This window comes from Lontra canadensis, unplaced genomic scaffold (assembly GCF_010015895.1).
Source record: "Lontra canadensis isolate GAN:19392208 unplaced genomic scaffold, GSC_riverotter_1.0 scaffold9, whole genome shotgun sequence".
Lineage (NCBI taxonomy): Eukaryota > Metazoa > Chordata > Mammalia > Carnivora > Mustelidae > Lontra > Lontra canadensis.
Genome location: NW_022631003.1, coordinates 39,511,490 through 39,534,940, shown reverse-complemented (window position 1 = coordinate 39,534,940; position 23,451 = coordinate 39,511,490). Strand labels below are relative to the sequence as shown.

Here is a 23,451-nt window from a genome sequence, read left to right as displayed (position 1 = left end):
ACCAGCATAAAGAGAATAAAATAAGTAGGAATAAATTCAGCCAAAGAAGCACAAGGCTTATTTACTGAAAGCACAATAACATTACATTAAGAAAAGTTAAAGAAAATTAAATACAATGGAATATTATTCAATCATAAAAAGAGGGAAATCATGCCATTTGTGACCATATGGATGAACATGGATGACATTATGCTAAGTGAAATAAGTCTGACATAGAAAGATGAGTACCGTATGACCTCACCTGTATGTGGACTCTAAAAAGTGACATTCCAAGAAGCAAGGAGAGAACTGCCAGGAGCTAGGGAATGGCAGAAATTTGGGGAAAATTTCCATCTTAAAATTAGTGATTCTTCCAATCCATGAGCACGAAGTATTTCTCCTATTAATTTTTTTGAATGTCACAACAGCTTCCTTCAAGATAGTCCCAAATTTGAACTATCCCAGATGTCCATTAAGAATAGAATACTGTATGTACACCTGCAACTAATGAAACACTGTATGTCTACTATACTTAAAAAAATAAAATATTATATAATATACAGTGGAATAACATACAGAAATGAAAAAGAATTAAGCACTAATCCATGGAATAGCAAGCAACAGCATGAATGAATCTCCATACCAGAAGAATATCACTATATAATTCTATTTAAATGAAGTTCCAAGACAGAATTGATTAATATATAGTGACAGGGGTCAGAATGGTGATTATTGTTGGGAGCTATAGACTTGGAGGAATGTGAGAAAACCTTCCAGTGTGTTTGAAATGATCCTCCCCACCTCTCCACCTACACCTCCCCTCAATCAGCTTTACTGAGATAAAAGTGACAAAAATAAATACAAATAAGTTGTATATATTTAAGGTGTTCAACATGATGATTTCATATAAGTGTAATTTGTGAAGTGATTACAATCAACCTAACTAGCATATTCATCAACCTCACATAACCTTTCCAAGTATATGTGGTAAGTCTACTTAAGAGATACTATATTAACAAACTTCAAGTATGTAATGTGCTATTATTAATTATAGTCACTATGTTGTATACTAGGTCCCCAAAATTTGTCTTGTAACTTGAAGTCTGTATATTTTGAGTTGTGACTCCCCATTTCTGCAGGGAACATAATTATCTGTCACTTACATAAGACTCTAGAAAATAGACTAATCAACAGTGACAGAAAGCAGATAAGCAGATGCCTTGGGATAAGAATAAAGGTTGTGAAATGGCCAGAGGAAGATATTACAAAGATAACCAAAGAAACTACTGGTGATGAATATTTTCATTTTATTTGACACAGGTCAAAACTTATCAAAGCACACATTTTAGATAAATTCAGTTTGTTCCATGTTGATTACACATTAATAGAACTGTAAAAAAAAATCTGAAAACAGAAAAGGAAAAGAGAAAACAAATTGAAATGTTACAATTCTCCAGGCGAGAGGCAGTAGTGGCTTAGACTGGGATAGAACCTATAGAGGTGAAAATGTGAGTAGGTAAATTTAAAGCTTATTAGAATAGAGAATTGTCAAAACTTTGTTGGTGAAATGGATAGTGGGATTTGGACGGAAAATAAGCAAATCAAGGAATTCCATTTTGGTGCCAGTTGCTGAGTGAATAGTAGCGTCATTTACTAAAATGAGGAAGACTGCGAGTGAATAGTAGTGTCTATACTGAAACAAAGGAAGACTGGGATAGGATTACAGAGTCAAGGTTTCTCACCATGACTACTAGGAGTAATTCAAACTGGTTTTACAAGTTTAACAGATTTTAAAACCATGAACTAGGATTTATATACAACTAGAAAATAAAAGCGGTCACTTACCAACTCCCATAAATAAGAAAAATTAATATGTTTAAATAAATGAAAAGTAGATATGTGCATTAGAAAATAATTACTTAAAACTATTTTAATTAAATACTACATTTAACTTCTAATATTTGTTTTCTAGAAGTATTAAGTTTGTCTACATTTCTAAAAAATATTTGTTCAGGAGCACTTGGGTGGCTCAGATGGTAAAGCAACAGCCTTTGGCTCAGGTCATGATCCTGGAGTCCCACATATGGCTCCCTGCTCAGCTTCTTTATTTCCTTCAAAAATCTTTGCTTGGGACACCTAAGTGGCTCAGTAAGTGAAGCATCTGCCTTCAGCTCAGGTCATGATCCCAGGGTCCTCCAATGGAGACCTGCATCAAGCTCCTTGCTCCCACGGAATGGGAAAAGATATTTGCAAATGACAGTACAGACAAAAGGCTGATATCCAGGAGCTATAAAGAACTTCTCAAACTCAACACACACAAAATAAATAATCATGTCAAAAAATGGGCAGAAGACATGAACAGACACTTCCAATGAAGACATACAAATGGCTCTCAGACACATGAAAAAATGTTCATCATCACTAGCCATCACGGAGATTCAAATCAAAACCACAGTGAGATACCACCTTACACCAGTTAGAATGGCCAAAATTAACAAGACAGGAAACAACAAGTGTTGAAGAGGATGTGGAGAAGGGGAAACCCTTTTACACTGTTGGTGGGAATGCAAGTTGGTGCAGCCACTTTGGAGAACAGTGTGGAGATTCCTCAAGAAATTAAAAATAGAGCTTCCCTATGACCCTGCCATTGCACTACTGGGTATTTACCCCAAAGATACAGATGTAGTGAGAAGAAGGGCCATCTGTACCCCAATGTTCATAGCAGCAACGGCCACGGTCGCCAAACTGTGGAAAGAACCAAGGTGCCCTTCAATGGACGAATGGATAAGGAAGATGTGGTCCATATACACTATGGAGTATTATGCCTCCATCAGAAAGGATGAATACCCAACTTTTGTTATCAACATGGATGGGACTAGAAGAGATTATGCTGAGTGAAATAAGTCAAGCAGAGTCAATTATCATATGGTTTCACTTATTTGTGGAGCATAAGAAATAACATGGAGGACATGGGGAGATGGAGAGGAGAAGGGAGCTGAGGGAAATTGGAGGGGGAGATGAACCATGAGACACTATGGACTCTGAAAAACAATCTAAGGGCTTTGAAGGGGTGGGGAGTGGGAAGTTGAGAGAGCCTGGTGGTGGGTATTATGGAGGGCATGTATTGCATGGAACACTGGGTGTGGTGCATAAACAATGAATTCTGGCACACTGAAAAGAAATTTAAAAAATTAAAAATTAAAAAAAAATAGTCCTAGTGCTGTGAAGTGTGTAAACCTGGCGATTCACAGACCTGTACCCCTGGGGATAAAAATACATTATATGTTTATAAAAAATTTAAAAAAAAATTAAAATTTAAATTTAAAAAAAGCTCCTTGCTCAGCAGAGAGCCTACTTCTCCCTCTGCCTGCCACTCCCTCTCTCTCACGCTCTCTCTCTCTCATCAATAAATAAACGAATAAAAAAAAATCTTCGAAAATCTTTGCTTACCTGTTTAATCTTTTGAATAATGACCCAAATTGTGCTATTTTATGTGGTGGACTAAGAGCATCTTGATTTTCACTTAATTTGGAAACCAAGGAATTAGAATAATTAACTTTACTGAGCTGAAAAGAGAAAGAAGAACCTGCCAGAATGGTAAATGTATACACATGTATACAATTTAAATTACTTACCATAAAATGTCATCTAGAGGACACCTATATGCAAAAAAAAAATGAATTTTCTAGTTTGAAAGAAAGAAACTGTGTCCTTAATGAAAACAAAACAAACATTGTGCTAACAGTGAAAGCAATACCAGTACCAGTATTTAAATGATTGTCAATATAACAATTGATACGATGATGAGCTAACCATTTCCTCAGAGGTTAAAAAATATTAATATTATTAATTATAATATATTACAAATATAATTAAACAAAATTAAAATACAATAAATATATTTAAATATATTGATTATAATTAACGAATATATTCTAAATATATTCTAAATTATACATACATATATATATATATATATATATATATATATATATATGGGACACCAGAATTTCAAGCAAATTTTCTAAAAGAAAATTATTTTTCCCCAAAAAACAGCTGTATTTATCTCCATTTTCTCCATTTACTGAGTAATTTTAGAATGCTCTTTTAATCTTTCTGAATATCAATACCACTGAGTGCAAAATGGTGAACATATGGCGACTTGTAGAAAAGAGATGAGTAATCCATTTGTTAATGTGGAAGGTACCACATAAAGATATTATAGTGGCCCGACACTAATCTATCCAGCAATAATAATTTACATCTATAGCATATTATATTTATTAGCCATGAAACACAGAAATGAGAAGTCCAAAAACAATCTTTGACACAAAATTGGATAAATAGAAGACAAAAAGAGATACTGAGAGTCTTAGGAAATAAAAGGGGGAGTCCAAAGTCAGGGAGAGCTAAAAATAAAGTCTGGTAATATATCTCATATCTCAACCTCAGGAACAATGACAGAGGTACAGAGACAAAGTCATCCCATGAAGTGAGAGACACACAAACAAACCAAAAGAGGAAAGAATACTTTATGTAGGCTCAACACTACTTCTCTAGGGATCAGTGAGCCCCAGCCCATTTTTTCTTCTAACCTGTTGTTTCAACCCATTTTCTTTTGTATTTTATAGTTTCATTTTAATTCTTACTTTTCTTGAAATCTCTCCAAGTAAGCAATTAAACACTTTTCTAAAACTTAACAATTTGCCACTACACCTTGGACAGGAACATTAGCCTCTCTTTTTAATTTTCTCTTCTGCTGGAACTCCTCTGTGGTTCAGTTGGTTATGTGTTTGGCTCAGGTCATGATCCCGTAGTACGGGGATCCAGTCCTGCACTGAGCTCCCTGCTTAGCAGGGAGCCTGCTTCTCCCTCAGCCTAATGCTCACCCAGCTTGTGCTTGCTCACTCTGACAAAATAAATATAATCTTTAAAAATAATAACTATTATTTACCCCTCTGAAGATAGTCACTAACCTGCAGCCTAAAAATAGGAGATTATTTAAGTAGAGATTACAGACAGTTACATTCTCTATCCTATAAACTATCTACAATGCAAATTTTAGTCTTGTAAAATACAAACTGAATAAATGTTTTTCATTTCATCATTCCAAAGTTAATGGGTCCTTAAATTAATAAGGCTAACATCTATCACTGGAATATAATACTTTCTCTTCTCTGGAAAAGAGAAAACATACTTTAAAACTTCCATAAAACTGAATCATATCATTAATATCATATATTATATACAATGTATCACATGTAACTGTAACTTATAAAATTTTAAATTTATAAATTATAAATTCATTATAAATGACAAATATATAAATATGGCATAAAACCAATGCATGCTAAAAATGGGATAAATTCAAAACTGAATATTCCCATTAATAAGACATTAAGTTTATATAATAACCATTTCCCCCACTACCATTATATATTAGCATAATAATCATAACTTATTATTTATTTTTTAAACTCTATATAGTCTAATAAAATGACTACTTTTTATAATTTATGGCAGATATAGTTCAGAATTTTAAAATCTGGATGTTTTCAGATTTCTAACTTTAGAGAATACAATGACTAAACAACATTTTAGCACTACTCATCTCTATCTATATAAACACATTTGTATAGTTTTAATTCAAGTGCATATAAACTGTTGTCATCTGCCAAATCATAAAAAGAACCAAACCATCACAACTCATTTTTTTAACAGACTACTACAACATCACTGAGATTATACACTGCAATTCACAGGGCTCTTTCCATATCATGATTATCTGGCCACCATCACATCACCAACTAGTTATTTATTGTGATTACAATTATCAACTATTATATAAACACACTGAAATATTTTCAATTTCACTATCAGTCATTTTATCTTATTTTATTTTTTAAAGATTTTATTTATTTGACAGAGACAAAAGGATGATGATTTCAAAGATTTTTAAAGAAGATTCCAGTTTTTGGATTCATTATCTTCTACAGAGGAGACAATTAAATTTTGACCAAAGAGGAATTATTATATTTAGTTGATATCCTTATTTGGCTCTATTTACAGCAATTCACAACTAATATTTTTAAGTCCACAAGACCAGAAAAAAAGAGCATATCATAAAAATGCAATGATATAAAATGCTAAGACGAGTGATTCAAATGTACCTGCTCATTCTGCTTTTTCTCACATGCAACTTTCTGAGGACTAGGTGCTATTCTGAGAATGAAATTTTGTTTTGTAATATTCCTATTAGAAGATAATTCTGCTGAAAAAGATGGTTGAGCAAAAATACAATTTTCTATTCTGCTGAACTGTGGTTTAAGCATTCTATTTGAGTTCATGACTTGTGGCAACTATAGAGAAAGAAGATACAACCATTTGATCTGATAAAATATATAAAATTGAGTAAAGGAAAGTAAAAATAGGAGTGAAAAAAGGTCACAGATTACAGAAAACGTTCCAAGGAAAAGCAAGTCATGAGTAATTCACAGGACTTATTAAAGCAAGTCATGAGTAATTCACAGGACTTATTAAGTCAAGAGAGGTTATCAACTAAAATTATACTGAAGAGCTCCTTTCCACCTGCCTTTTCATTTATGGTCCCCTCAATCTCCAACCTTCACACCATGTCTCCAAATGACGAGAAATCTGAGCTTCACTGACCCACAATTCAGCTAAAAAGATTTCCAAGAGATTTTAGTATCATTATCATTCTCTGATGCAGTTTAATTTTGGCAATTCAAAGCAAAGAAAGTATAATTAATAATGTAGCACTGGACCTGAGGCACTTGGGTGGCACAGTCAGTTAAGCATCTGCCTCTTGGTTTCGGCTCAGGTCATGATCTCAGTCTTGTGAGACTGAGCCCCGTATTGGGCTCCACACTCAACAGAGAGTCTGCTTAAGTTTCCCTCTCACTCTGCCCCACCCAGCCCCCAGGCATGCGCTCTTTCTCTCTCTAAAATAAATAAATCTTTAAAAAAATATATATAATAATATATCATTGGATCTTAAAATTTTATGGTTTTATCACAATCTACATATTTTCTAATTTATTAAACTTTTATTTACTAAAAAGATTATCTGCAGTACACTGAAGAAAAATAATCTTGGGATTGGTATAACTTGAAAATCACAATTTGATATAAAATCATATGGTCACTATGCTAGAAGATATGACTTTCTCAATGATCAGATGAACCCAAAGCAGGAATCCCCAAACAAATTATCTTTTGCAGCTCATCAGTAACAAAAGTTATGTACACATAGACCTAATCTACATTACCAGAACTCCAAAGGGTTTCTCATAAGCAAACAGTTAAAATATACTTAAGGTATAATAAGTTCCATACATTAAAAACTTTAAAAATAATTTTAAAGACTATAAAAATTTTTAAAGAATATTTTTTCCTGATATTCAAAAAATTTCTATCATTTGGTAGCATGCCACAATTATTAAAGTAACTTAAAAATTTTTTTAAGTCTCACCTGAACTGGGGCAAATTCTTTCTTGCTGCCTAGTCTTAACAGTATATAAAAATGAAAAGAAAATTTTAAGGTTAAAAAAATATGGCAATAAATTTGACTATCTTTTCATATATATATTTAAAACTCATACTGTTCTACAGAAGTACACAAAAACATACAGAACTCTAAATCATTTATTTAGAGTTTTACTTAAAGTTTATTTAGAGTTTAGAGTTTTATTTAGCTTCATTTATTTAGAGTTTTATTTATTAAAATTGTATTATTACTAGAGAAACACAGTGAGGATAAGGAAAGCCAAACTATGCATAAAAACATTTACTATGGACATTAGCTCATCTGATAAAAATCTTAATAGTTTAATACTGTTAACAGCCAAACAAAAACAAGAGCTAGAAGAAAAGTCCTTTGTACATTTTCTAATGAATAAAACAGTACTGATGATGACCCATTTAAATATCTAAATAATATACAACCTTGCTAAAACCTACCTATTGTTTATATCATCAATGCAGAGGTTAGATGGTACACAGTGAGGTGACATTGGAAGTTCCAAATTATGCTTTCTTAGAGGCATTTTTATGTCTCTATGCATATTCACATGTATTGGTTTTCTCACAGTTTCTATAATGAAAAAAATTATAATTAAAAATAATAAAATCTTTAAAAGCAATGTTTGATATATAATGTTTATTAAATAAGTGTATATCTTAGAAACTTCCTAAAACTACCTATATTCTATAGATGCTAGAAGTCATTACAGTATTAAAAACTATCACAGATCATTCAAATCATCTCTTTTTCATTATCTTACATAGTCCTCATGAAAGGTGCTATACTCATTCAGTTCTATTTATTTTCTTCCTCTAAGATTTCCTTGATCCCCAGACTATACCAGATGCTATGTTATACATGCCCACAGCACTAGGTATGTTCTCTATTACAGCACTTCTTATGGTTTATTATACCTGATTAATTCTCTCTCTCTTACTAGATTTTCAAACTTTATGAAAAGAGAAGCCTTTTCTCTCCTTATACAAGATATCACTATTTGGTCTGCTCAGTACTTTTTTTTTTTTTTTTTAGATTTTATTTATTTATTTGACAGGCAGAGATCACAAGTAGGCAGAGAGGCAGGCAGAGAGAGAGGAGGAAGCAGGCTCCCCGCTGAGCAGGAAGCCCGACGTGGGGCTCAATCCTAGGACCCTGGGATCATGACCTGAGCCGAAGGCAGTGGCTTTAACCCACTGAGCCACCCAGGCGTCCTGCTCAGTACTTTTTAACTACTCTCCTTTTCTGGGTAATGCTTTTTCACAAATACCAACTACATAGGGGTGGTGTGTGTGTGTGTGTGTGCACGTGCGCTTTTTTAAAAGGTATTTATTTGAGAGAGAGCAAGAGAGAGAGCAGGAGGGAGGGAGAGAAAATCTGAAGCAGATTTTGCGATGACCACAGAGCCGGAGGTAGAGCCTGATCCCATGACCCCAAGATCATGACCTGAGCCAAAACCAAGAGTTGGATGCTTAACCAGTCTGAGCCACCAAAGCGCTTCAACTATAAGGTTCTAATAGAGAACTTCCTATCTTCTGATAAAACCGAGTCTCTAGAAAAAATAATCGACTTAAGAGCAGTCATCTGACTCAAGGTGAATCAATAATAGGATCACATTTCTGTGGTTATAAATAATTATTCCAATGCTAGGAACTGGCACCAGTAGGGCAAAGTAAAATGCTTCCAGTAAAAAAAACTCAGAACCAAAGAAACAACTTTCAGTGTTTCCCTTGTGGCAAAACAGGAGAGATGAACAATATTAGTATTTTAAGGTCACATTTCAAGCCTGAATGAAAAAGACAATCTGAGAGAATAAAGTCAATATCTAAAGTGAGAAAAAAAATTTTGGTGGTATTCAAGTCCCCAATTCAAGCAGTCTCTGAGGCCCAGCTGCACCACTGCCCTTCCTTTTAGCTAAGTGTCTTAGTCCATTCAGGCTGCTCTAACACAATACCTTAGACTGCGTACTTATGAACAGAAATTTATTTCTGTCTGTAAGCCAGGCAGTGTCAAAGATCAAAGTGCTCTCAGATTCAGGGTCTGGTAAGAGCCTGAGTCCTGGCTCATAGAGAGCTGTCTTCTCCCTATGTCCACACAGTGAAAGGAGCAAAGAGAGCTCTCTGGGGTCTCTTTATAAAAGCACTAATTCCATTCATGAGGGGTCCACCATCATGACCTAACCACCTCCTATAGGTCTCACCTCCTAATATCATCTACTAATAAACTTATGCTTTTGTAGGGAAAATAAAATATCTTTTTCCTCTACCTTTCTAATTCTCAGCTAGGGACTCTATAACAAAAGGCAGAACAATTTTAAATAGAAACCTTTATAAGGAAATGGAGACCCAAAGAAGTGGTTAAACTTGAGCATTTTTATGCTAGGTTCGATGGAGAATGAAAAGTAGTGAGAAAACGTGATCAAACAAAAAGGAGTGTTAAACTAAGTATAGCCAACTGGAGGAAATAGCAAGGCATATTTGTTTAGATTCTTCTCAGTGTCCCTCTGTCTTAGAGATAAAGATGTTCCTTTCCTCCAGGTGTAGGGAGGACACTTCTCACATGAGGATCCTTCCTGCACATACTGCTTCTCAAATTCCTTCTGCTTAAAATCTTTAGTATGCCAACATACCTTATTTTGGGGACAGTGTGTCCTGACCCCAGCATTTTCTATTCTATTCCCAACATCCAGTACACTACTTATGGAAGTACTCAATAATGGAGGTACTCAATAAACATGCCGAATGTATAAATGAAAAGAAAGTGAGGAAGAAAGGAAATACATAAATGTAAATGCCATCACGGGACTGTCTCATGAAAAAAAGTGAAACTGGTCCCTATCCTACAACATACACAAACTTCAACTCAAAATGGATTAAAGAGTTGAATATAAGACCGAAAACCACAAAACTAGAAGAAAACACAGGGGTAAGTTCCTTGACATCAGTCTAGAAAATGACTTTTTGGATTTGACACCAAAAGCAAAGGCAACAAAAGCAAAAACAAACATGGAACTACATCAAACTAAAAATCTTCTATACAGCAAAGAAAATCATTACCAAAATGAAAAGACAAACTATGGAATGGGAGAAAATATTTGCAAAACATGTATCTGATAAGCGTTCAAACTCCAAAATATATAATGAACTCATACAACTCTTAGCAAAAAATAAACAATCTAATTTTGTAAATAGGCATGGAAATGAATAGACATTTTTCCAAAGAAGACATACAAATGGTCAACAGACACATGAAATCTTCAGGGATATACAAATCAAAATCACAATGAGATATTACCTCACACCTGTTAGAATGACTATCATCAAAAAGGCAAGAGATACAAGTGTTAGAAAGGATGTGGAAAAAGGGAACCCTTGTGCACAGCTGATAGGAATGCCAATGGGCGGAGCTAACTATGGAGAACATAATATATATTCCTCAAAAAATTATAAGTAAAACTACATGATTCAGCAATCCCACTTCTAACTATACATATCCAAAGGAAATGAAGGCAGAAGCAGAGGAGATTTCGGTACTCCTGTGTCCCATGTTTACAGCAGCATCATTCACAATGGGCAAGATATAAGATATGCAAACAACGTCATGTCTGTCAATGGGTGATGGGATAAAGAACATGTGAGATATATATATATATATATATATATATGTATATATATATATATATATGATGAAATATTCTTCATCCATGAACATTAAGGAAATCCTGCCATTTATGACAGCTTGGATGGACCTTAAAGGCATTAAGTTAACTGAATTAAGCTAGAGAAAAACAAATAGAGCATGGGATCACTTACACATGGAATCTAAAAAAGAACTCAAACTCACAGAAACAGGGAGTAGAAAAGTGGTTGCAGGACCTTGGGACTAGGGAGTAAGGGAAATACAGGTTGGTAACAGGTCAAACTTTAGCTCTGATAAATAAAATATGAGGATTTAATGTAAAACGTCATGACTGTGGCTAACATTGCATTACCTAAGTGAAGAAAGAGAAGATAAATACATCAAACAGATTTACAACAAAACTTTTATTCTTAAAGTCCATATATAACATATTTACGTCTAAACTATAACTAAATTTGCTTGTGTAAAGGCCATCTGCATTAAGGAATAAAAATGGCAGAGAAAGAAAAAGAGGAGATACTAACAGTAATTATGATCAATTTCTATCCCTCCTTTAAGAACTAATTTCTTAACCTCTCACTTTAGTACTTATTTTAAAAATTAAATATCAGACACAAGTTCCCTTGAGAAAAAAAATACTCTGACTAAACTTTCTATTCACTTGAAGGCTCAAAGTACAGTCAAAAATGAACTTTATTTTTGAAGTATTAGACTACTATAGTCACCATTCCAAGAATGCCTAAAAAATTATTCAAGTTGTGATACAGGAAAATAATCACTGAGGCAAAAATCATTTTCAAACAAATTCTCTAAATACTTTAAGATAGTAAAGACATTTATTCCCACTCTTTTACCTAAACTTTGGTTAACTATTCTGCCTACATAGAATAATGTAGTAACTAAAATGAATGCAATATAGTAACTTTGACCATACCTTATAAAATTAATTTTATATAACACACAACTTAAAAATACAAATATATTAAGCAAAAAAAAAAAAGATTTTAAGCAAAAAGTAACAAAGGTACTTTAAAAAAAGTAACTATTTAAAGAAGGCAACCAAGTTTTAAAATTATTTTACTTTCCATATCCTTTGAGTTCTAAAATTATAAATTTATTCGAAAACTGAATGTTATTATCACATTGAGTCAAAACAAAATGCTAACAGAAAGACTTACCAGGTGTTTTCTTCTGGCAAGATATGTGATTTACCATATATAGGTTAAGGAGATCTAAACTGAGAGTGGAATTTTTGACAGGCGATGAAACTCCCAGTAATTTCATTTTTGATTTTAATCTTTTCTTTTCAAAATATTCCTAAAATAATTAAAAAAGAAGTTATTACAACAACCATATGGTTTTAGGCAGAATTATAAAAAATAAAAAACCAATAATGCTATTTAACAATTAACTGATTTGATATTTTTATATTTTTGACACCACCCTTTCTATGCTTACATATAAATTAAAATCAATCACCATGATATAGTTTGCCTAAAAACTCTTAATTCCACAGCTTCTTAAAATCTTTTTGGTAAATATATTGCCTTTAAAATAGAACTTTATAAAGGCATTACTAGGTATCAAAAGATTAAAAATTATCTAAAATGTAAAGCTTTTTAAAAGTTTGATAAAACAAATCTGACAAGGTAAAAACTTGTTTTTCTACCTGGTGTGCTATCTTACAGATATAAAAAGCCTTAAAGATATGCACAGCTGAGTACCATTAAAAGTTAACTAAAATGAGAAGAGGACAAGAAAAAGCAGCTATGTGAGACTAATCTCCAGCCAGAGTCAATTTAATTTCCTTTACTATCCTTCCATGACTGCTACTCTGCCATTAGCAAGAGCTGTACTGTTGAGTGGACTGAGAAGTGAATGAGAGATAACAGTGAAGTGGCAGAACAAGAAAGGGGAAGGATCCAGAGAGGGCTTTAGTTGTTTTAATAGGGGGACACTGAATATGTCTGAATATCGGTGGAAAGCCTCCAGCTGACCGTGACTTGTTGAGGATGCAAGAAAGAGAAGAAATAATTGATGCAGTGAAGTCCTTAAGAACGATGGAATCCAGACTGCAAATAAAGAGACCTTCCTTTGTCTACAGGAAACTACCTCCACAATCATAGAAGGGAAAATCAGTGAAGATGTAAGACAGGTTACAGAACTGGTAGTAGATACAGGAGATAATTCTCATCTGATAGCTTTTATTTCCTCTGAAATAAAAAGATAAGGTCATCTAATGGGTATGAAGAGATTAAAAATAGGGTTGGGGAAGAGTGGCTTAAAGGAAACACTTAAGGGAGACATGACATATTCAAGGGAAAGTATGACATTTTCAAAGAATAGGAGAGTGACATAACTAGAGATCAACATTTTAGGGAAGGGCCATAGGATATGTCTTTCCCTTTCTTATAAATATTCACAAGAACGATCCAGAATTAAGACTACTAAAAAAAAATCTGGGAACAGATTATAGTTTATTTATTGAATACCTGTGTTATTGCTTGACACAATTCTAGGCAAAGGAGATACAAAATGAACAAAAGTAATAAAATCTCTCTTCTGATAAATATATGTTAATGAAGGGAAACAGATGAAACAAATTTATAAGAAAATACCAGATTATGAAAAAGAAGATTAAAAAAAATGGTCCTGGAAAGAAAATAAGTGGAGGGTGGGGAGCTACTTAGATGCTGTGATCAGAGAAAGCCAATCTAAGAGGAGACACTTCAGCTGAAACCTAAATGCTGACAAGGCAGACATGCAAATACCTTGAGGAAGAATATTCCAGACAAAGAGAAGAAGAATAGCAGAGAGACTGCCAGTGTAGCTAAAATAAAATGATCAGAGCAAGTAGTAAGAAAGTCAGAGAAGTAGGCAGGGTGTAGATCCTTCAGGTCCTTCTAGGCTATGGTTAAGTCAGATATTATTCTAAAAGCAATGAAAAACAATTGAAGCTTTTAAGCAGGAAAATGAAAATTCTGATTTGTGCTCTTAAAAGATCATATTAACTGCTGTGTGAAGAACACACTACAAAGGAAAAAAGATAAAGCAGAAAAACACTGATAAATTTGATAACATTAAAATTAAGAACAGTCCTTAAAATAACATTAAGAAAATAAAAATAAAAGCTACAGACTATACATATAACCCAAGAATTCTAAATATATAAAGACAATTTAAAAAGACAACACAAATTAAAAATGGAAAAAATACTTGGAAAAGTACTTCACGAAAGAGAAAACATGGATGAAAATGTCAGATAATCTCATTAGTAATCAAGGAAATATGAGTTAAATTTACAATGAGACATCATTTCACTAAATAAGTATCCTACTTTTAGAATAATCACTTCCTTGTTTTTCTTTAAATTTTGTGAGCTTTGAACATATTTTTTCTGTTTTGAAACTTTTTATAAATGGAATCTTACTGCTTATATAAACTGTGAGTTGCGTTATTTGTTCAATATTATATTTTTGGGATTTATCTACATTAATTACATGTAACTGTTGACACATTTTCACTGCTATATCATTACTTGGGTATGCCACAATTTGTTTAACCATTCTACTACTAATAGACATTTGGGTGGTCCCCTTCCCTCCCCATACCCCTGCCCCTCTTCTTCCTCTCTTGCCTTCTTTCTTTTTTGCTACTTAACAACACTGATCCAAACAAGCTTGTACATGTCTCAAAATACACATGTGGAAAAATTTCTCTTGAATATGTATTGCTTGGTTGTAAGATATATACATGTTCAACTTTGCATAATAAAATCGATGTAAGAAAAAAAATTTTTTAAGTAGAAGGTAGGTTATAAGGCCATGATGATACTCTAGGCAATAAATGATGACTTGAATCAGGGTACTCATAGCACAGGTAGTGAGAAGTGATCAGACTTCCCTTAAAAGACTGGGATATATTTTGGAACTAGAATGACAACAAGAATCAACAATGACCTTTAGTCTCTGCCTGAGAAAACAGTTGGCTAATCAAGCTATCTACAAGAACAGAGAAGATTGGATGGTCTTCCAGTTACTTACTTAGGTGCATTTAATAGCCTTTGAAAAATACTTCAAAAGACCACTGTTTTTATAAGGCTAATATAAATAAAAATATAAATTCTTTACCTTTTGCTTTCTCCTTTCCTGCTTGATCAGAACCCTGGTACTGAAAAAGGAAGCAAGACAAAAGATGTAAGTTTCTGCAATGACTGCCATTTTAGCTAAACTGATGACTTGAAATTAAAATCTATAAGTATAGTAAGAATTATATTATTTTCTGAAAATAAACTACGAAAATGTTATAGTATATACTGTTTCACAAAAATTTTCTTAGAAATCCAAGAAATAGTAAAAAAAAAAAACCTCTAAAAAAAAAAGACTCTAGACCTACAAAGAATAATAAAGCACAGAATAAACCTGGATTATAAAATCAACATAAACTAAGAGAAAGCAATGCATTGGAAAAGATGTCTCCCCGAAACACTCTCATCTGACAGCAATATTCTTGGTCAAACTGCTATCTTCTTGCCTTACCTTATATTTCAATATTCTACTAAAACAAAAGAGAATAGAGAAAAGATTAAAATCTATTTGGATCTAAGGAAATTTTAAATTTATTATTAAAGCAACTTCAGTTATATTAATGTATCAGCTATGTGTACTTGAAATCTCCTAACTTCTTTAAAAAAGTAGCTAGCTACTATGGACATGCCTTATACCTACTTTATGTTAAACACTGCATTATAGGTGTCGGAGCTGCTGCCGCCAAGTCCGGATCCAGTCTCGCGCGCCGCTGACGCCCGCCCTCCCGACGTGCACTCCCGATTCCTTTTGGTTCTAAGTCCAAAATGGCAACTCTCAAAGATCAGCTGATTCAGAATCTTCTTAAGGAAGAACATGTCCCCCAAAATAAGATTACAGTTGTTGGGGTTGGTGCTGTTGGCATGGCTTGTGCCATCAGTATCTTAATGAAGGACTTGGCAGATGAACTTGCTCTTGTTGATGTCATGGAAGACAAACTGAAGGGAGAGATGATGGATCTCCAGCATGGAAGCCTTTTCCTTAGAACACCAAAAATTGTCTCTGGCAAAGACTATAATGTGACTGCAAACTCCAAGCTGGTTATTATCACAGCTGGGGCACGTCAGCAAGAGGGAGAAAGCCATCTTAATTTGGTCCAGCGTAACGTGAACATCTTTAAATTCATCATTCCTAATGTCGTCAAATACAGCCCAAACTGCAAGTTGCTTGTTGTTTCCAATCCAGTGGATATCCTGACCTATGTGGCTTGGAAGATAAGTGGCTTTCCCAAAAACCGTGTTATTGGAAGTGGTTGCAATCTTGATTCAGCCCGGTTCCGTTACCTAATGGGGGAAAGACTGGGAGTTCACCCATTAAGCTGTCATGGGTGGATCCTCGGGGAGCATGGAGACTCCAGTGTGCCTGTATGGAGTGGAGTAAACATTGCTGGTGTCTCTCTGAAGAATCTGCACCCTGACTTAGGCACGGATGCAGATAAGGAACAGTGGAAAGAGGTTCACAAACAGGTGGTTGACAGTGCCTATGAGGTGATCAAACTGAAAGGCTACACTTCCTGGGCCATTGGACTGTCTGTGGCAGATTTGGCAGAAAGTATAATGAAGAATCTTAGGCGGGTGCATCCAATTTCCACCATGATTAAGGGTCTCTATGGAATAAAAGATGATGTCTTCCTTAGTGTTCCTTGCATCTTGGGACAGAATGGAATTTCAGATGTTGTGAAGGTGACTCTAACTCCTGAGGAGGAGGCCCGTTTGAAGAAGAGTGCAGACACACTCTGGGGGATCCAAAAGGAGCTGCAGTTTTAAAGTTTTCTTATGTACCACTTCACTGTCTAGACTACGACAGGGTTTTAGTTGGAGGTTGTGTACATCGTCATTATTATCTGATCTGTTACTTAAATAATATCAAAGTGGCCTAAGGAAAAAACATCGGTTTCCTAAAGTTCTAAATAGGAATGGTTCAGCAAACCCTGCAGCTATACCCTAATGCTGGATGATACTTGCCTTTGTAGTCCTAAATGGGTTATCTCAGAGGCACCACTGCCAATATTGCATATGCAGCAGGTGTTCTTCCAACCAGATGCGTATTTCCTGTGTGTTCTAGGACTTCTGGTTCCTTCATCCAACACCCAACATGCCCAGTCCATCTTTCCCAGTCAGTCACATCCTGGGCTCCAACATATAAATTCATTATTGCATGTACTGTGCATAACTGTTCCAAAGGATCTTACTTCGTGTACCATGTATGTCAGAATATAGTGTACATTGCCATATAATGTAAAAAGACCATGCAACCAACAAAGTGTTGTACCAACTAAAATACCAAATAAAATTTGAACAGTGACTTTTTTTTGAACAGTGAAAAAAAAAAAAAAAAAAAACCACTGCATTATATCCCAATGATAGCACAGTACTTAACAGTTATAAAATATTTGCTCTATTAGTAATTATGGAATGCTATAAAACATTCGTGACTGTTTAAAAAGATTTGTACAATATAGCTTTTGGATATACATGAAACTATGGTCTTAAATTCAAGATTTGTGCAAGAATTATAATAAAATTTTAGCTCTATGAGATTATATAACAACATGAAAATAAAAACTGCTAATAACAACTACTATATACTTTACACCACCCTAAATGCTTTGGATACTTTATATGTATAAATTCATTTAATCTTCACAGCAACTAAATAAGGTTAAGATCTACTTTTATCCAAAAGAAGATGTGGTATATATGCACAATGGAATACTATGCAGCCATCAAAAGAAATGAAATCTTGCCATTTGCGACGATATGGATGGAACTAGAGGGTATCATGCTTAGTGAAATAAGTCAATCGGAGAAAGACAACTATCACATGATCTCCCTGATATGAGGAAGTGGAGATGCAACATGGGGGGTTAGGGGGGTAGGAGAAGAATAAATGAAACAAGATGGGATCGGGAGGGAGACAAACCATAAGTGACTCTTAATCTCACAAAACTGAGGGTTGCTGCGGGGAGGGGGGTTGGAGGGTGGGGTGAGGTTATGGACACTGGGGAGGGTATGTGCTATGGTGAATGCTGTGAAGTGTGTAAACCTGGCGATTCACAGACCTGTACCCCTGGGGATAAAAATACATTATATGTTTATAAAAAATAATAATAATAAATTTAAAAATTTAAAAAATTTTAAAAAAAGATCTACTTTTATCCGCAAGAAAATAAGAGAGGTTAAGTAACTTGCCTACAGTCACACTGTTGAGAAGTGTAAAATGGAGATTCAAATCCAAGAATTCTAATTTTAAAGTATTTAACCAATGCATTACACTGCTTTCCAAGTATGTCAACTGTGAATACACAAAGCTGTTCAATTTTCCAAATGAAATTTTCCAAATTTTCATAAACTACATGTGTAAGTTACTGCATACCCTCAGACTTGCCACTTACTGAACTTGTTCTTTAACCTATTTCCCAATAGCTATGTCCTAATTGACCATTTTGAGCTTACTGAACAAAGAACCCAATCTATTCTGTTCTATGCAGCATCGTAAGTGTACTGCTGGCATTCAAACTTCAGAAAAGAAAAAGGAAATAAATTACATTCAATCAATACCTTAAATTTCAAGGCTGGAGAGGATCTTAGAGATTATTCTCCATCATTTTAAAATTTACAAAAAACTTACATAAGAAGCAAAGTGACTTTTCAAAGTTCAGAAATATAAGAAGTATGACAGAGCCAGTAATATTAAGCATTTCAGTTTATAAACAAATAATAAGAAGAGATATCAATTCTATGAGCAGTTCCCACATTATAAAGATCAGGAGAATTAGGGACAAGTCAAAGTCTAAATACAGTCTTTATAGATGTAAATACGAGGTGCTTTTATTCCAGGCTGATTTTCCATTATCCATGACACTCTTATGGCTCTCAGCAAATTCTTTGTACTACATAAGACCCATCACTGTGTGTCTAAGAAAAGTCAATTAAGGGGATGCCTGGGTGGCTCAGTTGGTTAAGCATCTGCCTTCAGCTCAGGTCGTGATCCCAGCATCCTGGGATCAAGTCCCACATCAGGCTCCCTGTTCAGTGGGGGGCCCGCTTCTCCCTCTGCCTCTACGTCTCCCTTACAACCCGCTCATGCTCTCTCTCTCTCTTACAAATAAATAAAATATTTTAAAAAATACATACATAATCAAAAAAATTTTTAAAAGTCAATTAAGGACTCAAGGGGCACCTGGGTGGCTCAGTCGATTTAGTGTTTCCCTTTAGTTCATGATCTCAGGGTACTAGGATCAAGTCCCTCTTCCTCTGTCCCTCCGCCCTGCTTGTGTTCTGTCTCACAACTATATGGTCAATTAATCTTCAACAAAGCAGGAAAGAATATTCAATGGAAAAAAGTCTCTTCAACAAATGGTGTTGGGAAAACTGAAGAGCAACATGCCAAAAGAATGAAAGTAGAGGAGCACAGCTAGCTCAGTGGAGCATGCAACTCTTGATCTCGGGGCTATGGGTCCAAGCCCTATGTTGGGTGTGGAGCCTATTTAAAAAAAAAAAAAGAAGAAGAAGAAGAAGAAGTTAAAAAAAAAAAAAAAAACTAAACCAGTGATGCCTGGGTGGCTCAGCTGGTTAAGCATCTGCCTTTGGCTAAGGTCATGATCCCGGGATCATGGAATCAAGTTCCACATCATCAGACTCCTTGCTCAGTGGGGAGTGTGCTTCTACCTCTGCTTGCCACTGCCCCAGCTGGCGTGCGCTCTTTCTCTGACAAATAAATAAATAAAACCTTTAAAAAAAAAAAAAACTAAAAAAACTAAACTGGACCACTTTCTTACACCATACACAAAAACAAATTCAAAACAGATGAAAGACCTAAATGTGAGAGACGAAACCATCAAAATCCTACAAGAGAACACAGGCAGTAACCTCTTTGACCTCAGCCATAGCAAATTCTTACTATATATGTCTCTAGAGACAAGGGAAACAAGCAAAAATAAACTATTGGGAATTCATCAAGATCAAAAGCTTCTGCACAGCAAAGGCAATAATCAACAAAACTAAAAGGCAACCTAGAGAATGGGAGAAGATATTTGCAAATGACATATCTGATAAAGGGCTAGTGTCCAAAATGTATAAAGAACTTATCAAACTCAACATCCGAAAAACAAATAATCCAGTTAAAAAATGGGCGGAAGACATGAAAAGACAGTTTTCCAAAGAAGACATACAGATGGCCAACAGACACATGAAAAGATGCTCACCACCACTCTTCATCAGGAAGATGCAAAGCAAAACTACAAGGAGGTATCACTTCACACCTGTTAAAACAGCTAAAATCAACAATACAGGAAATAACAGGTATCGGTGAGGATGCAGAGAAAGGGGAACCATCTTACACTGTTGGTGGGAATGCAAACTGGTACTGAAAATAATATGGAGTTTCCCTAGAAAGTTAAAAAATAGAACTACCCTATCATTCAGCAATTGTACTACTAGATATTTACCCAAACAATACAAAAATACTAATTCAAAGGGATACATGCTGAGTGATGTTTATAGCAGCATTATCAACCATAGTCGAATTATGTAAACAGCCTACATGTCAATCAACTGATGAATGGATAAAGAAGATGTGGTATGTGTATACACACATATACACACATACCGAATATTACTTGGCCATCAAAAAGAATGAACTCTTGCCATTTGCAACGAAGTAGATGGAGCTAGAGGGTATTATGATAAGCAAAATAAGTCAATCAAAGAGAAATACTTTCTCATTCACTCATATGTGGAATTTAAGAAACAAAACAAATGATCATAGGGGGAAAAAGAGAGAAGAAAACCAAGAAATCAACTATCAAGAACAAACTGATGGTTACCAAAGGAGAAGTAGGTGGGAGGATGGGTTAAATAGGTGATGGGGGGACTAAGGAGTGCACTTTGTGAGGAACGTGGGTGTTTTATGGAACTACTGAATGACTATATTGTACACCAGGAAATAACATTATACTTTATACCAACTAACTGGAATTTAAATAAAAACTTAATAAAATGAAAAAAATTTTTTAATTTAAAATTTTTTTTTAAATCAGCACAGTGGTCTGTAACACTTCTTGACTGCTTGCAGACTCAACAGTGCCAGCTACAGATGTTATCATTGTACTCAGAGGTTGTGCAAGAGGGTTTGATTCAGAGTCTTTCTGGGAAACAATGCATGGTCTATAGATATACAAGGAAAGGTTTAGTTAACCAATCATGTGGATTAAAGGCCTTTGCTAAAAGTTAAAGACTACTAAATTGGCCAGAGGGGCTGAGATAGCGGCTTCACCAGCTCCATTCCTGGACAGCAGAGTATCTCTTCTGGCATCACTGACATTATCGTCCCTGAAAACTCAATCCTGCTCAGCTCCTACAACTGCCTGCAACTACAATAGATGCTCTGTATTCTCTCTTTATCTGGCTCACTAACTGCTAATTCAAAGTATAGGACAAGCACATCAAAGTCTAAGCTTGGATCATATGCCCATTCCCTAGCTGCAAAACAGACTGAAAAACATTATCTGGGTTTTGTTGTGGATTTTTGTGTTGGGTTTTGTGGGAGTTTTTTCTCACATTCTTTAGAGAAAGGTGGCCTGTGCCTAGTACCAAAACTCATAACGTGGGAAATACCTCCCCCCGCCCCCCACCCCACACACAAGGGTCTCAGATGCTGGGCTGCCAAAGACTACAAGTATCTTCTTAAAAGAGGTTATACCATAAAATTAAAATGGGTTGATGATCCAAAGGTACTTTTTTATTTGGCTGTCAGATATGTGTACGTGCATGTGTGTGTGTATGTATGTGTGTGTGTATATTTCTAATAGTTTCTTCTAATGGTTTTGCTTAGATAAGTGTCAAAATAAGACAGTAATGTTCTTTTTGTTGTTCCACAATGGTTGAGTAAGATGGCAATACAGAAGGCTCCTGAGGCCCCTTTTCCCACAGGCACACTATATGTACAACTACATTTGGAGCACTCCCTCTGAAAGAGGTTCAGAAACTAGCTGAATGACTCCTACATACTAGATAACTGAGAAAATACCCACACTGGGACAGGTAAGAAAGGCTATGACACACTCTTTCCATGAACACATTACCCCCGCCCCAAGCACAGTGCCAAACAATTGGGAGGGAACCCCCATTCCTAGTTTTGAACTGAGAAGCAAATGGTTTGTACCACATATCCAGCACTCCCAATTTTCAGGGCCCTCACTAGACAGATAAGTTCCCAAAAATACAGCTCTGAAGGCCAACAGGGCCTGTATCCAGGAGACCCACAAGACTACAGCAAACAAATAAGCAAACTCTTAACAGGTGTGTATCACTCACCATACCTACCCTCAGAGTTCAGCATGGAGTAGGTAAACTATCTATCTCCCAGCCTTTCCCTGAAAAAGGTTTATCTGCATATTTTACAAGCTCCTTCCTAAGGTCTAGGCTTATAATTCCAACATTAGGGGCTGGCTACAAACCACCCCAGAAAATGAGAAAGCCAGAGGACAACTCTCCTGCCTTTTTCCAAACCACTCCAGCACATCAGCATCTCCCTAGAAGGAGATGGTGTGCTCCAGCTATTACAGATGCCACCCAAAGAACAGGTCACTAGATGCCCTGGCACTGATAGCCAAATAGGCTTCCATTCAAGAAACCAGTAGGACTTTAGTAAACAAAGAAACAATTCTTAACTGCCTGTCACCTCAGGGCTAAGCAAGCAGTGACCAGGCAAAATCTCTTAATGCCATTAGTTCCCTGAAAAAGGTTTATCTGCTTACCTTAAAAAATACTACCTTAAGGCAAGGCTTCTCATCTAGCAGGCATCAACAGGCTGGTTGTGATCTTCCCCAAAGACCAGGGAAGACTGAAGACATCTCTCAGGCTGTCTCCCTCCAGCCCACTCCAATAAAACCAGATCACCAGTATCTCCCTGAAGGAGCTTTTACAACACATTTAAGGCCACAACTTTTGTGACAGCCACCCAAAGAGTAAGTCTCCAGATCACCTGGTTCTAACAGCCAACGGGACTTGCATTCATGACTCCCAAACAAAGAAATAGTTCTTACTGACCAGAAATATAACCCAGGGGCTATCACAGAGGACAGGCAAAAAGCTCATCTCCCAGTTTCTTCCTAGAAGGGGCTTAAATACATATATACCCAGCTGCTGCCTGATGCGACCTGATAGCAACCAGGTGCAAACTGCAATCCTACCCACTGGGACAATG

The 23,451-nt window shown here is 35.4% G+C and overlaps 2 protein-coding genes across 6 annotated transcripts in view; one reads left to right on the top strand and one right to left on the bottom strand.

Annotated features, from left to right (window-relative positions):
- The window catches only part of CUNH12orf40 (chromosome unknown C12orf40 homolog), a 139,351-nt gene that overhangs the window by 80,785 nt on the left and 35,115 nt on the right, over nucleotides 1-23,451 (bottom strand). For all 4 annotated transcript variants that reach the window (XM_032855361.1, XM_032855362.1, XM_032855360.1 and 1 more), the window contains exons 2-6: nucleotides 15,289-15,328; nucleotides 12,337-12,475; nucleotides 7,960-8,092; nucleotides 7,472-7,505; nucleotides 3,430-3,545 (exon numbers count right to left, since the gene is read on the bottom strand). In XM_032855361.1, coding sequence (XP_032711252.1) covers nucleotides 3,430-3,545; nucleotides 7,472-7,505; nucleotides 7,960-8,092; nucleotides 12,337-12,475; nucleotides 15,289-15,328 — 462 coding nt within the window. The remainder of the gene's footprint in view (nucleotides 1-3,429; nucleotides 3,546-7,471; nucleotides 7,506-7,959; nucleotides 8,093-12,336; nucleotides 12,476-15,288; nucleotides 15,329-23,451) is intronic.
- Nucleotides 15,914-17,553, top strand: LOC116866355 (L-lactate dehydrogenase A chain-like). Of its 2 annotated transcripts, XM_032855366.1 has the most exons (2): nucleotides 15,914-16,697; nucleotides 16,967-17,553. In XM_032855366.1, the coding sequence occupies exons 1-2, from the start codon at nucleotides 16,011-16,013 to the stop codon at nucleotides 17,120-17,122; spliced, it is 843 nt and encodes a 280-aa protein (XP_032711257.1). In that variant the 5' UTR covers nucleotides 15,914-16,010; the 3' UTR covers nucleotides 17,123-17,553. The 2 variants fall into 2 exon arrangements, with proteins under 2 accessions (XP_032711257.1, XP_032711255.1); XM_032855364.1 differs by having other exon boundaries at nucleotides 15,919-17,553.